This window comes from Alosa alosa, chromosome 6, assembly GCF_017589495.1.
Source record: "Alosa alosa isolate M-15738 ecotype Scorff River chromosome 6, AALO_Geno_1.1, whole genome shotgun sequence".
Classification (NCBI taxonomy): Eukaryota; Metazoa; Chordata; class Actinopteri; order Clupeiformes; family Clupeidae; genus Alosa; species Alosa alosa.
In genome coordinates, this window is record NC_063194.1 from 33,617,814 (window position 1) to 33,633,646 (window position 15,833).

The 15,833-nt window shown below is 41.8% G+C and overlaps 2 protein-coding genes across 4 annotated transcripts in view; one reads left to right on the forward strand and one right to left on the reverse strand.

Annotated features, from left to right (window-relative positions):
- Positions 1–535, reverse strand: part of zgc:194990 (uncharacterized protein LOC568410 homolog) — a 16,817-nt gene extending 16,282 nt beyond the window's left edge. For both annotated transcript variants that reach the window (XM_048245471.1, XM_048245469.1), the window contains exon 1: positions 396–535. The gene's annotated coding sequence lies outside the window, so the exon portion shown is untranslated. The remainder of the gene's footprint in view (positions 1–395) is intronic.
- A 248-nt stretch (positions 536–783) lies between these two features.
- si:ch211-250n8.1 lies at positions 784–15,768 on the forward strand. 2 transcript variants are annotated; one of them, XM_048244864.1, is made up of 16 exons: positions 784–1,012; positions 1,730–1,837; positions 2,191–2,266; positions 2,830–2,986; positions 3,078–3,123; positions 3,241–3,299; positions 7,064–7,099; positions 7,178–7,230; positions 7,544–7,676; positions 8,028–8,245; positions 8,477–8,525; positions 8,707–8,772; positions 8,854–8,913; positions 9,008–9,093; positions 12,945–13,039; positions 15,539–15,768. In XM_048244864.1, exons 1-16 carry the CDS (start codon positions 976–978, stop codon positions 15,571–15,573), a joined length of 1,314 nt encoding a protein of 437 aa, XP_048100821.1. In that variant the 5' UTR covers positions 784–975; the 3' UTR covers positions 15,574–15,768. The 2 variants fall into 2 exon arrangements, with proteins under 2 accessions (XP_048100821.1, XP_048100822.1); XM_048244865.1 differs by having other exon boundaries at positions 8,480–8,525.
- Positions 15,769–15,833: the final 65 nt, after the last annotated feature.

Genomic DNA, 15,833 nt, shown 5'->3' on the forward strand with positions numbered 1-15,833 from the left:
AGTCTGTAGAACTTAAGTCAAGTGTATAGTTTGCTCAATTTGTCTGAATACACCGGTTATTTAAATCCAGATTATGGCAATATTAATAAAAGGATATTTTTTATAAGAACGCCATGTTGTAATTACAAAATGCGTAGCTCATGCTGAAGCATAAGGTATTCACACACACTTGCTCAGGCAAAGAACTAACCATAAGATTAAAGTAGACTATTCTGATTGTTGTCAGATAGCCTACAATTTGATTTTCGATGCACTGTAGCTATCATGGTGCAGCAAATATTTGCAGCAGCTCTGTTTGGATTCTCAAAATGAAAACAGCATTGATCAGTTTATTCAAAGACCTGCAGAATTAACATTACCTACTGACTTTTCACACAAGCATAAGCATATCTTACCTTAAGTAGACTCTTGAGCTGTCCTGTCGTAAAACAATGATCAATATCTTCACCTGGATTACCCTTTCTTACTATTTTACATCACATACACCGCCGGACAGGCTACCTGCGCTCCGCCTCCAAGCTCTGCAGTGTGTATGTGTGTGGGAGAGAGTGGATGTGACCTTGTTTACACTGGATGTCGGTCCGTTGCTGAGTGACGAGTTTCGGCTCTTTCCGACTTCACGACTGCACACGAAGATTCATTTTGCATGTGAGAACAAGGGAACCATCACATCTTCATATTGTCCTCAAGATGGAGCCAAACTGTCAAAATAACCAGCCGCTACATTCCACACCACTGTTGACTTTATTTGCTTTGTCATTAACAACGGAATATAATGTAAAGGTGTTGATAAGCCCTGTTGATATTCCAAATAGGACTAACACAGTCAGCAACCTCTATTGTTTGCCCTTTATTTTCAGAGCAACACCCATAAGGGAAAGACACTCCCAATATCGGCACATCAATCGCTTGCGGAAGTGCTCATGTTGTGCTGCCAGATGACAGCGAAAGCATAAGCAGCTGCAGTGACAGATCATGCCGCCTAAAGATCCCCTTCTGGAGACCCTGAAAGGTGAGTCACTTAAACGTCAATCTCATTCAAACAGATGTCTCTCCGCACTGTTTTGACGTGTTTGTATTTATTTTTGTTCGTAGGCTATTCCCTATCCTTATTTGTAGTAGCCTATGCACTTGCGTCATTCATTCGCATTGCTGCAATCATTCGTCATCATTCGTGCTTATCAAGTTGTATAATGATAATAATATTATTAACGTGTAGCCCTGTTGAAAAAATAGTCGGAGTAAACTATTGTCTTCTTGTGCACGGCGTAGTAGCCTACTCTCCAAATCCGGTAACAAAATATAGTTTTAATATTTGTTGCTGTATTAAATGCTGAATGATGTTATCGCACCTTACTTGTGCACAAATACCGTGAAATGTCTGGACTGTTCTTCAGTTAATTTTAGTTCAGCTGTTCCTTATTCAGTTGCATGTCTGATGCAACTTGCTCTCTTATCGCATAGGCCGTGCATACCATCAAACAGGTGAAACGATGCAGGCTGGTTGCTTGGTTACGTGATGGAAGTGGATAGGAGCAATAAAAATGCTGCTTGTTCTCATGGTTCATGGAGCAATAAAAGTGCTGCGTTGTTCTCATGGTTCAAAGCTGGTGCAATCCCAGATGAGATTACATTGAATTACATTGTCTTTCTAGACAGTCAATCAAATCATTTCATGACAATAATGTGTGTGTGTGTGTGTGTGTGTGTGTGTGTGTGTGTCCTCTAGTGTGTATCCTAAACTTGAGCCAGAGCGAGAGCCCAGTGACCGACTCCTGTCCCCATCTCTCTTCCTGCTGCGAACTGTTGGAGCTCATTTTTCGGAAAGGACTACAGCGTGAGTTGCTATCTCTCCACACACAGGCAAATTACCAACTCAAAGAGTAATTATTGTAAACCTGAAACCTTTATAGTCTAATCTCAGAGTTGTTTGCTAAATTCTTACACATTACAGAACCTTTCGTTTTTTGTTTTAAAACAGTATTTTGTCTGCATCTGCATAGTAAATGTTTGGGCATTTATTTCGTCCCATGCCATTCCTACTGGACTAAATCCCCATATCAGAATCAATCTGTTCTGCCATCCCCTATGATGCGGGTCAGCAAATAATGTTCAGCAGTAGTCCTAAACTGACCCATGTGATGCTGTGTTATGATAGAGCTGGTGTTCAATAATGTTGTTCTGCTGCAGAGCCTGTGTTGAGTTTGGTGCAGAGGGACTACTGGCATGGCCTGGAGACGCTCCTTCAGAATGACCTTTGTGGCCGGTGAGCTTCTGTCCTCTATAGACAACACACCCAGGCTACGGAGTCTAATCCTGACAGCATACTGACTAGGCCTGGGCAAAGTTGGACTACACTTAATGAGTTTAATGGGTGTCCTCATGTAATGTGAATGATTTATCCACCCTTACTCTAGGTTTAGTGAATTTCAAGAAGACCCTTAAGTGGGATTTGGTAGGCTAATCTGTAGATTTAATAAAAAAGTGCTTAGCTTTGGCGCACCAGTAATAAGGTTTATTATTAATTACTTTTAACAGAAATAAGGTGACAGGGTCATTGCATTGTCTTACAAGCATACATATTGGTAACACTTTACTTGTATCGACATAAGAGTGACATGACACTGTCATGACACATGAACCCTAACCCTAATCCTAACCCTTATTTGTTATGACAAAAACCAAATGTCACTTAATAACAAAAGCGTTATGTCATAAACGTTTATGACTTGTTAATGACACGTTCATGACAGTGTCATGTCACTCATATGTCGATACTGTCAAGTAAAGTGTTTCCAACTTTTTTTCCTTGGCTTCTTTGTTCTGAAGACTTGGCTCAGTATCACTGGCGGTGGAACAAACCATTAATTGTAAGAAGCTGCTGACAGCTCAGGGGCGAGGTCGTTATTTCCTCAGGCTTGCAGTGAATCGGAGGATTCTGGGAAATGTAGTCAAGCACATGTTACACACACCTAAAATCCTAGAAGTAAGTTAATTCACTGATTATTTACTGTTTGCCAGAAATGTTAATTCATTTAAGCTTGCTGAGATTGTAATATGTGTTTATCCTTGGTCAGTTTTATAGCACTACTATATCTATTCTGAGAAATGAGGACATTCTGGGTGAGTTCTTGGCATTTTCATTCTAAAAGGAAATAGTACATTAGCACTGTTATCACTGAGCCTAATATGTTTTGGTTTCTGTAAGCTCTTGTTCTTGTTCTCCTCTGTCTTACATAGAGCCCTTTATGTCCCTGCTGCTGGTGATCTCAGAGATGGAGTTCAAGCTTAACATTGAGGTGAGCATTATTCACAGGCTAAGCCCACCCAACATTCAGGTGAGCATTATTCACAGGCTAAGCCCACCCAAGCATTGTGTCTTGCCCACCCAGTTGTGCATCTGTGCAGTGTGCAGCCTCAAACCCAGCATAGCTAGCATAGCTGTGCGGTATGCCTATGTAGGTCTATGTGTGTTAGATAAACCCGCTCCTGATGCCTTAAAATAAAACTCTGGCCATTTATCACATGGATTTCTGTTTCTCAAAGTCACTTAAAAAAAGAGAAAACAATCGGTACCTATATCTAGTAGCTCGAGTTGCTGCAGCCAGCCAAGAGCTCGAACAGCCAGACAGCTATAGTGCTAGCTGCCTGGCTGCTCTAGCTGTTGGCAGGGATGGGCATCAAAATGTATTATCAAATACCCTGATTTTACATTACATTATATTACATTACATTACATTTGGCTGACGCTTTTTTAGCCAAAGCGACTAACAACATGGTAAACAGTTTAAGTTTTAGAGCAATTCTCAACAATTTTAGGACAATTTAAAAAACATTAGAGTACAGTAAAAATAAGTGCATCAGTGAGTGCTTTTTTAACAGTTACGTGTCAGTTTAAGACGGCTGGTGAGAGCTAGGATCAGCAAGATTTTACATTTTACATTTTAAGTGTATCAAAAATAAACTACAAAATGCATTAGCATGTATCAAAATGATTATTTTTAAATATTTTGAAAGTCACCTAATAGGCTACTCTTGAAAGGGAGCATGATATCACTTTGCAAATCTTCCATATATGTCTATTTAATCTATTTCTTCATTAGTACACTGACTCTGTTGATTAAGCGGACAGTGTTTGAGAGGAACAGCTTTAAAGCGTAACTTTCGCCAAAATGCATCCTAGGGTGTTTTTGTGAGTGTAGGCCTACCCGAGTCAAACTTTCGTTTAAAAGCATAATTACATCCGAAGCGCCACTTTTAAGCTCGTCCTGTTGTCGTTTTCGGGTCAAATGGCCTTTTGCATGGGAATCGTAGGGGCACTACTATTTTGATACATGATCGCGTCAAAATCGCTATTTTTAAAACACTAAGACTCGACACAACATGAAACCTTGATAGAAGTATCATCCGCGTCTCTACACATGAACTTGAGCATTGAGAACATTGTTTGTGTACACAGAGTTTACTAAAAGAAAGGTTTTGAACAACTCACTAGTTTTTTCTGCTCGGCGCCATCTTGCCAGTCAAGGAGTGAGTTGTCCAAAACCTTTCTTTTTAGTAAATTATGAACAATGTTCTCATAGTTTACAAAGCCATTCACCAAAATAAAACTTCAACTAAATAAAATATTAATGTCAAAATAGCCTACTATTTTATATTTGAAATACTTAGGCTATTTTAAATACATGTATCAGAAATACTGCTGATGAGCAGAACTATCAGGACATGAGAAGAGAAAAACTCCATGTGTGTGAACAGCGGGAACAGCAGCTGGGTAAACTCTTCAGGTTTGATGTCAACAAATAATAATAGCTGATCTGCTGACTTGCATCTCTCAAGTCTGTGTCTGTAACCTAGGCAATTTACCTAGTTAATTAATTATTTTTTAATAACATAAGTAACATGCTACAGGACTATTGGCAATCTTTTACATCTGAAAATAGCCTAGTTCCTTCTCTACCAGTTAGCTCACGTCATGCTTGCTTGTCATTTGTGCAGTGCTCATCAGAATTGAACATTGCATGACACTCCACTGCAATCCAAGACAGGTTCCCTTCAAGTTGTTTGTATATTAACTAATTGAATAGCAAACATCCTGACATATGTCCTCATATTCTTATGCAGATCTCATTTCCAAATAATAGCCTACAGACATGGACAAGTTGTGAAAGGCACCTAATTTATGGAATGTTTTTTTGTGATAAAATTAAATAAATAAATGAAATATGAAATCAATAAATGAAATATGAAATAAATAATTAAAAGTTGAAATAAATAAATAAAAGATTAAATAAATAAATAAAAAGTTAAATAAATAAATAAAATGTGAAATAAATAAAAGATTAAATGTAAAAAACATATATACATTGACATTTACATTTACATTCCATATGCAAGGTCATGCAATGTGCCATGAAATAAATAAATACGTCAGTCACCCATCAAGGCGGGACCTAACCACTGATTGCTGCCTGAAGTGAAGTGATCCAGCTCTGAGTCAGACTGTACTGGCTTGCTAGTTTACCTGTGAACCACACTGGACTAAGGAGATAGCTCAGACTTGTATCATAACTCACGAAACATACAACAGGATTTCATTCTAAATTCATACTTTTGGGAAGATATCAGGTGTGAAAGCGTTCTGTCATTTGATGGGTCTGTTTGCTGTGTCTGAGGGTTGATAAGACATGCTATGTGCACATCTAGAGCTAGCGCTAACAGTTAGCACAAGCGTTAGCTAGTTATCGACATCTACAGAAAGCGAACTTCTATCTAAGGCAAACGACTTTGCTATTGCTTCTATTTATAGTAGGGTGCCCAGACGTCCCAGTTAACTTCACTTGAGCTGAATTCACCTCATTTGTTATATGATACATAAACAATAAAGCTTGAGATGCCCATGCCGTGAACTCTTATTATGCGAGTGTCAGTGCCAGCTTGCCCAAGCAGTGTCCACAACTTTTCAGAGACTTTTTAGCTGCTAGTTCTCAATATGAGGGTATAACTCAGCAGCCGACAAGGATTTTTGACAGCACTAGATGCTATGCTTTTACGTCCTGATAACTCACAGCCAAGAGTTAGCAACATAGAACACACAATCTTTCTGAATGAAAATGCCTAGGTTATGGCTTTTAGCAGTAGCACTAGCTTTTAGCTTCTATCAATGACTTTATTCTGATCAGCCAGTCATGCTCACAAAGTTTGATTTCTTTTTTTCAGGCAGCAACCAATCAGCGGCTAGGTCCCGCCTTGATGGGTGACTGACGTAGAACTATTTATTTATTTCATGGCACATTGCAAGACCGTGCATATGGAATGTAAATGTCAATGTATATATGGTTTTTACATTTAATCTTTTATTTATTTAACTATTTAGTTAATCTTTTATTTATTTATTTCATATTTCATTTATTGATTTCAACTTTTAATTATTTATTTCATATTTCATTTATTGATTTCATATTTCATTTATTTATTTAATTTTGGCACAAAACACATTCCATACTAATTAGACTTTCACACCACTAATACAATGTAAAGGTTAGGGTTAGGTGTTTAAAAAGTGAAACAATCAATATGAAATATATAAATGACAAAATATGTCAGGCTACTCCAATGAATATTAATAAAACATTGGTTTGTGAAGGGAGGGTTTCAGAATTTGCACCCAGGGTATAGCCTGGAAAATCCAGACCCTGATAATCTAGAAAGATTAAGGGTCTGGCCAAGAACAATGTAATGGCCCAACTCGAGGGGCGGCAACAAGCATGCATTTAAAAATCTCACTGCACGCATTTGGATAACACTAGACCATGTTTACTCTGAATGATTCCAGACTTCGACGCAATCGGATAACACTACGACCAATGTGTACTGTCCTCCAACGTTGCAGCGCCGTCTTCATCAGTTTAGCTGGGTCCCCGGAATGTTGGGGTAAAAGTATTGTGCATCATCGCTCTTTGCCAGAGTGTCTCGCAGAGACAATTCCATTGTGCTCTCGCGAGAACTCTGGATTTCCAGGGTACATATCCATGTTTGAAACGAATATGCTATTTCTTCTTAGAACTGCAGTTTCCTGGATGAGAGCTGGCTTCTCCCAGTAAGTGATTCCCATCTATACAGCCTTTAAGTCTGATCAGTGTTTTGTTTTAGTGGCCTGATGTTGTGTGTTCTCCAGGTGTGTGAGTTGTACGAAGCCGTCCCGTGTCGAGAGCTGGGCATGGTGTTAAGGTGGATCAGGTTTCTCATTCTATGATTGTCACCCCTGTGAATGTGGAATGTGGTTTTTCTGTCCTATTTGTCATGCTAATGAAGCACTTTTGTATGAATTTGAGGGAGAGAGAGAGAGAGAGAGAGACAGTATACCTAAAAAAGTAGCCCACCTGCATGATGTCGCTTAAAATTAATTCAGTGTTCCAGTTTGGAAACAGAAGCACCCCACCATCAGCCCAGTGGCTTTGCTGATGCTGTCGATAATATACAATATAATGATAATAAAGTAGCACTTAATGACCAGCGGCACTCACCGGTTACCTGTCCCCAGGTACCTGAACGGTCGTGTGTTTGTGCTGGACCTGCTGCAGGGCAGTCAGGCGGAAGTGGACGGATTTGTGCAGCTCGGTGACATCATTGACGAAATTAACGGGACTTCACTCAGGAACGCCAGTAACGGACAGGTGAACGAATAAGAGAGAGCGAGAGAGAGAGACCCCTCAGCCTCTGTATAGAACACATTTGATCAAAGACATACTCAGTATTGATGTTTGTGTTTGTGATGTTAATGTTAAGCACTGATTTCCTCACAAATGGACAGTCCACTCAAATATCTCTAAGTTCTCAAATCTTCTACCACTATGTTCTTTAACACAGCTTAGATATCTTCTCTGCTTTTACCTTCTTTAATTCATCGTGTATATATTCACTACCTCTACCTTCTCTCCCCCAGCAAGTGCACCTAGTCCAGCCTAGTTTATCAGCCTTGATGGCCTTTGCCCTCTCTAACCCAGCGTCTTTTTTGTTGCCGGAAGGCCGGTGTGATCCTGTCCAGGCTGAAAGGGCAGCCGCTCTCCCTGCGTCTGCTGAGGTGCCGAGACCCTGATGGTGCTGTGTTCCGGCCCCTGGTGAAGACGCTGCGACTCCTGCAGCAGGAGAACCCCGCAGTATGCCTGGATTCCTCCCACCTGACCCGCCGGCACGGAACCAACCCGCGCAAACTGGACCAGTCTCAGTGTCTCAGAGAAGGCAGGCAAGAAATCCACCAGTACTTTAGCTGAACACATGTTTGTTTTGCTGTTTGAATCTCTCTATTCAGCTCAAGGCTGAGTGCAGGTCTGTAGTCACAACAAGCTTTGTTGCATGTGCTTATGACATTATTGAGCCTATACGCACCTGAATGTAAACACACACACACATGCACACACACACACACACACATGATGGCTGCCTGGCATGTTGACTCTTGAATTCCTCTCTTCAGCAGGATTGTGTACATTGTGCAGTTCTTGGGAAAGGCAAACATTGGAATGGTAGATATGTGTGAAGTGCATTATGTGTTGTGTGTCAAACTTTTGTGTTTGCGCTTAGCTGTGGTTGCTTGTTTGTCATAGTTTTGGGTGTGGACTCACTACATACAATACATTTGTGTGATCAGTTGTGAAGCAGATGTAATCAGTAACTTGACATTTCTTTTCATCTCTCGTCAACTAGTATGGAGGCAAGGAAGTGCTACAGTATGGAATTCCCTTTGTTCTGGAGAGGAGTGACTCTCGGAAGGTACAGAGAAACCTGCTAAGACTGATGAACCCAAACCGATTGTTCTAGAAAAGAAACATACTGATGTCCTTGCTCTTTCAGGAGGTGCTTCTAGACATGAAGGAAACTCACTTAACGTGTACAGAAAAAAACACCAAGCTCGTAAGTGTCCCTCAGAGCTGTCCCCCATCTTAAGTGTAGGTGGACATTGTTTTTATGATTAATGGGTAAATTAATGGGAATGCATACTGTGCAGGAATTGTTCCAGCACCACTACCCTGAAATATCATGTGTTGGGAGATTCAGCCGTCCAGATTACAGGATCTTTGCCTTCTGTGTGGCGTAAGTACTACTTCCCTTATTTTCCACACAAAATAATGCATTTTAGCTATACTGGGACCTTGAATTTCTATCTATCTATCTATCTATCTCTGTTGCATGACTGAGCTGAATTTCTATGGAGAAAAATGCAGTCCTAGAAAAAAGGACAAAGAAAAACACATTCTTTCACACCCGTTTAAGTGCTCATGACACGGCCCATAAGCATCGTTTCAAAATCATAATACTATCTTAAGTGCTCATGACACGGTCCATAAGCATCGTTTCAAAATCATAATACTATCTTAATAACAACATAATGCTCAATCTGGATATCTTCCTCTGTCCATATATTTGTGCATCTCACTAAAGCAGCCATAGCCATTTAAGATATTCCTTCATGAACGCATTCTCCGTAAAACATTACAAATGCGTCTTACTATGGATTAAAGGAACATTCCTGTATTTAGCACTTTGAGTTTCTGGTTTGTTTTGGATGAACTAGAGTGGTGGACACCGAAATATTAACGATTAGTCCTGTCTCAACTTTTCTGACTCGTTTTGACTCGCCTTTACTGCTTTAGAGTGGCTGCAACAGGCATGCACAAACATGTCCTAAAAAACAACGTTCGTTTTCAAAACTGTGCAACTCACCGAGTGGTAAATACTAAATACCGGAATTTTCCTTTGAGCAAATGGCTTAATCATGTAGATATTAATTTGTGTGAATGCTTGTTTGATTTAAATGCAAAACTCAAAAACTACCAGACACTCCTGACCTCCTTCTCAGCCAGCATCACTGCTGCTAAGACGGCTTTCTACAATGACAAAATCAACAGTGCTACAGAATTCTTGAATTTCCCCTTGAGGATCAATAAAGTATCTATCTATCTATCTATCTATCTATCTATCTATCTACAGACACTCGAACACTTTTCTCAACCTTCAAATCGCTACTCAACCCTCAGCTGCCTCCTCCTCCATCCTGCCTTACTGCAGATACCCTCACCTCATTTTTTCCTCGCCTCACACAAACAAAGTGGCGGCAATCAGCAGTCAATTCTCTACATGCCCACTCAACGCATCTGACTCAGATACCGCATTCCTACAACCTCTAGGGACTGCTGGAACATCTTTTTCAGCATTCACGCCTCTCTCCGAGAATGAAGTATCTAGACTCCTGACATGCAGCCGTCCTACCACATGCTCGCTGGACCCTATACCTACGAGCCTACTTCAGTCCATCAGCCCGACCATCGCACCAGCTATCACAAATGTGATCAATGCCTCGCTAACCTCCGGCACATTTCCAACAGCGTTCAAAATGGCCCGGGTAACACCGTTACTTAAGAAAGCTTCTCTCAACCCTGCTCAAGTCGAAAACTACCACCCTGTCTCACTCCTGCCTTTCCTATCCAAAGGCATTGAACGAGCAGTCTCCAAACAGGTCTCTGATTTCCTTTCACAGAACAACCTTCTGGATCCAAATCAGTCTGGGTTCAAAAGCGGCCACTCTACCGAAACGGCTCTGCTGTCTGTAACAGAAGCCTTAAAAGAAGCCAGGGCAACCGCTCGGTCATCAGTACTCATTCTGCTTGACTTATCGGCTGCCTTTGACACGGTTAATCACCGCATCCTTCTCTCTATACTCGCTAACATGGGAATCTCCGGTTCTGCTCTCTCCTGGTTTGAATCCTACCTCACAGGGCCTTCGTTTAACATTATCATGGCTTGGTCAGCTATCTGCACCTCACCATTTCACCACAGGGGTCCCCCAGGGCTCAGTGCTGGGCCCCTTCTCTTTGCTATCTACACCACCACCGATTATCCGTTCGCATGGCTTCTTATACCACTGCTATGCAGACGACACACAGCTCTATCTGTCCTTTCCCCCTGATGACCCCTTAGTCTCAGCACGGATCTCGGATTGCCTCTCAGACTTAGCTACATGGATGAAGGCACACCACCTCCAGCTGAACCTCTCAAAGACTGAACTGCTGGTCCTCCCAGCTAAACCTACCATACACCACGACATCAACATCAAATTGGACTCCCTGTCTGTTTCACCTACCAGGACTGCAAGAAATCTAGGAGTTGTTCTCGACAACCAACTAAACTTCTCAGATCATGTTGCCTCAGTAAGCCCGGTCATGCCCGTTTCGCACTCTACAACATAACGGAAAATCAGGACTTACTTGACTCAAGATGCTACCCAACTTCTGGTTCAGGCAATAGTCATCTCACAACTTCGACTACTGCAACGCCCTCCTGACAGGTCTCCCAGCCTGCGCGAGTGAAACCACTTCAGATGATCCAGAACGGGCGGCGTGCCTGGTCTACAACCAACCCAAAAGGGCACAAGTTACCCCGCTGCTCATCCAGCTACACTGGCTACCTATGGCGGCCCGCATCAAATTCAAGGCTCTAACGCTTGCCTACAAAGTAGTCTCTGGTTCTGCTCCCACCTACTTGAATGCCCTCATACAGACATACGCTACCTCCAGACCGCTGCGCTCCTCAGACGAACGACGTCTAGCTCTACCACCAGTACGCTCAGGCCAATCCAAACTTTTCTCATCTGTTGTTCCTCATTGGTGGAACACACTGCCAGTTCCTACCAGGGCAGGGACATTCCTCTCCATTTTCAAAAAACTCCTGAAGACCCAGCTCTTTAGAGAACATCTCCTCTCATAGCAACACTTACAACAAGTCTTGCTGATGCTAGCACTCATCAGCCATCTTAAACTGACACGTAACTGTTAAAAGCAGCACTCACTGATGCACTTATTTTTACTGTACTCTAATGTTTAAATTTAAATTGTTGAGAATTGCTCTAAAACTTAAACTGTTTACCATGTTGTTAGTCGCTTTGGCTAAAAAAAGTGTCAGCCAAATGTAATGTAATGTAATGTAATGTAATGTGTGCCATAACCTGACCCTAGCCAGATGAATGTCGTTCCGCTTAGCTCCGCCTAGCTTCACTCACATCCATCTGGGACCTCTTCCATTGAGAGTGATTTCTCCAACCAACTTTATGGTTTAGCCAATCAGGACGCAGGGCGGGAGTTTCATAGATGTGACATAGCGTAGAGGCGACTGTGAGTCTGTTATTAGCGTCCACGGGTTGGCCGATGTGAGTGGTTGAAGTAGCACGTCAATAGATGACGGACAAGTGGCTTATTCAATCATATGCAAGCATTTTTTGATTAGGCCCAGCCTTCTGAAGCAACACTTCAATGGATCGGTTCCAGATGGATGAGTGGAGCTAGGCGGAGCGAAATTCATCTGGCTATTGCCAGGTTAAATGTGCCATGGAATTACCCAAATTTAATCAAGTCCTGAGTGAGTTGATTAACTGGAGACCCCTGCTGGCTATTGATTGTACTGCATGTTTATATTTGGGCAGATCACATGAAGGTGCATGGCACAAGGCACAATGAAAGGTGTAAATAATTAAATGCTGTGACAAAATGTATGTGCCAGACACTGTTACACAATTTAGTCCATTGCATTCATAAAATTATGCAAGAATATTTCCTAAAATAGTGATGAGAATTACATATGAAGAATTACTATCTAGAGATTTCAGGTTTTTGCATGCCTTTGAAACAGTTGTATGACAGAATCAAAATTTCACATAGAAGAGACATACTGTTGCACTCTGAACAATGGTTCCTATCCCAAGTCTCCATTTCATGCCGTGAAAATCTGTAAACCCAAACATAGCTAACTGAGAGAAGACAATCCTGTTGTACTGCTTCACTGTCTGAGCTGAAGCAAAACAGACACAACCTTACACTCCCCATCTGACTCCAGGTAAAAACCAGTTGCTGAAGTTGTTGAGATAAATGCTGGGGTGTGATTGGTTGTTCCAGGGACGTCCCAGACAGCCCCACGGCTACGGGCTTCTGCTGTGTGGTATTGCAGGCGGCATCGGCTCAGGAGTGTGAGGACATCGTCAGCCGCGTAGGTAAGACACACACGTCTCAGCAGTCTCAAGGAAGTATCATTTGTCACAGGTTCTAGCCTGCCCATACCTGGAGCTTTGCGTGTGTGAGTGTGTGTGTGTGTGTGTCAAGTATGTACATTAAATTAGCCTATCCTTGCACAGAAATTTTATTTTAGTGCAAGGTTTTTTATCAGTGTGACTAAACAACAGATTATGGACTCTTCAGCAGAAAACATTTTTTTTTTTTTTTTTTTTTTGTGATTTCCTATTGGTTACCTTAAGTCAGATTTACACACATACTTATACATACATAGTTACATGAAGACTCACAAAAGGATGCATGTCTCAGCATGCTGTGCACGTTTAGCGGGTATTTAGTGGGAAACATCTGCCAGTTCCCAACTGATATTCACAGAATGCCTTGAGGCATTAGTTCTCACAACCCCACCTGCCCTGCATTGTCTAAGCCTACATCTGTCCCTACCACTGAGATGATACTTTAATTTAATACTCTTCTGGAGGAATTAAGAATTCTACTGGAGTTTGTTGAGGTTTATAGAGCAATCACATACGGGGCATGAACATGACGGTCTCAACTTCCACTGCTATGCAGATGACATCCAACTCTATCTTACCACTCCCTCTCCCTCTGACCCCCCACCACGCTCCCTCACTGAATGCCTCTCTGACTTCAAATTATGGATGCAAAACAATTTTCTCAAGCTCAACACAGACAAAACCAAAATTCTGCTGATTGGCCCTAAAAGCATCCTCACCAAATCTCCCCATCTCACTCTCAACATTGATGGCTCATCTGTCCACTCCACCCCTGTTGTTAAAAACCTTGGCATTCACCTTGACTCCACCCTTAGCTTTGATCCTCATATCAAATCACTCACTAAGATTGCTTTTTTTCACCTCCGTAACATTGCACGCCTCCGACCCTTCCTCTCTGCTAGTGATGCAGACTTTGGTTCACTCTTTCATCATGTCCCGTTTAGATTACTGCAACTCACTTTTCCTTGGTCTCCCCACTAAAACCCTTCAAAGTCTACAATATATTCAAAACTCTGCAGCTAAGCTCCTCACCCATACCAGACGATCAGCACACATCACCCCCATTCTCCATCAACTCCATTGGCTACCAGTTCCGTCCCGGATCAAATACAAAGTACTACTACTCACCTTCAAAGCCCTCCACAACCTTGCTCCCCCCTACATCTGCGACCTCCTGACCCCTTACACTCCTTCCCGCTCACTCAGATCCTCTGACCAAAACCTCTTGGCTATCCCCCGCTCCAGACTCTCCACCCTGGGTGGCAGGTCCTTCAGTGCCTTGGCCCCCAAACTCTGGAACTCCCTCCCCCAACCCCTTCGTGCCTGTCCTTCTCTTCCTTTCTTCAAAGCACATCTCAAGACCTTTCTGTTTAATGACCACTTCTCCTCCACCCAACACATAGTTCCTACAGATAACTTGTCTTTGTTGTATTGTTTTGTTTGTTTGTTATTGTATTTCCCTGCCGTTGTCTCTGTTGTATTGTTTGTTTGTTTGTTATTGTGTTTCCCTGCCTTCCTACTATGTAAAGCGACCTTGGGTTTGAGAAAGGCGCTATATAAAATAAACTTATTATTATTATTTATTATGACACTAGTACTTTAATAGCCTGATGTAGGATAGATGTGCATACACGTATAATTTCACACACACACACACATTATTGTCAAGTCTTTTATTTGCCCTTACCTTTAATCCTACCTCTTCCTTTGTATGTTTCAGTGTGTGTTCCCTTTGTTATTAAATTAGGAAAATTTTGAAAAGAAAAGAACATATAACTTGTAGCAAAAGCACTAGGCCTACAATAAAGTAAAACAAATGTTTGCCCCCCATAAGAAAAATTGAGAACCACTGCCATAAAGGTATCGCAATACAGACATTGTTAAAAAAGGGTTTTGATTACACACTAACATGTCAGCCTAGCCTAGAAATCTAGACACGCCCCTAGCGGCAGCAAATTACATTTGCTGCCAGGGCTAGTCTAGCAACTCTCCGTTGGCTTGTGAGCTCCAGAAATTGAAACTTAATCAGGCCAATGAAATCGTGTATGGAGTCGTTTGGTGGGCTTAACATAATGATTGATGGCAGAGTTGCAACGGTTTGGCTTGAATTCCCTGCTACTTGAAAGCAAATATCCTATTACGTACAGAGGGAATTTGAAAGACAACTGATTATCCCGCCCCTCGGACTGAGCACTGCCAACGTCGAGTGCCCAGACCCTACATTTTAATGTGGGTCTGGCTCGCCAGGCTAATGTCAGCCAGCAGAAATAGGTTAATGCTTTCAATTAGTATAGGCTCTGCTGGCAGACTGGCAAAAGGGTGGTCCCAATCACTTATTTTAAACAGTGCAGCAACAGGAGGAGCAGCCATTTAGTCTTAGTAAATAGTTAGCATCTTAAACTGTTAACCACCTATAATCTATAATCATATAAACTGATTAACACCAACTTCTTGCCTTTGCAGCTGCCGGATTCAAGCATACAGAATGGTCTGTATGAGGAAACCCTGCCAGCCGAAGACCAACCATGTGTTAGTGCCAAGCCAAAGGCGGTCCAGTATCCATGTATATAATACCCTTCCCATTTAAGTTTTATTGAACCCCATATAGATGTGAATGTCTACCAACCACTGACAAACAAATATGGACAAGTTCACCAGCCACTTCATAGTAAATCATTATTTTTGCATATGAACCCAACAACCATTGTATTTTATCAGCATTTGGCTGGTGCCAAGTTCACCCCCTGGGTACAGGTAT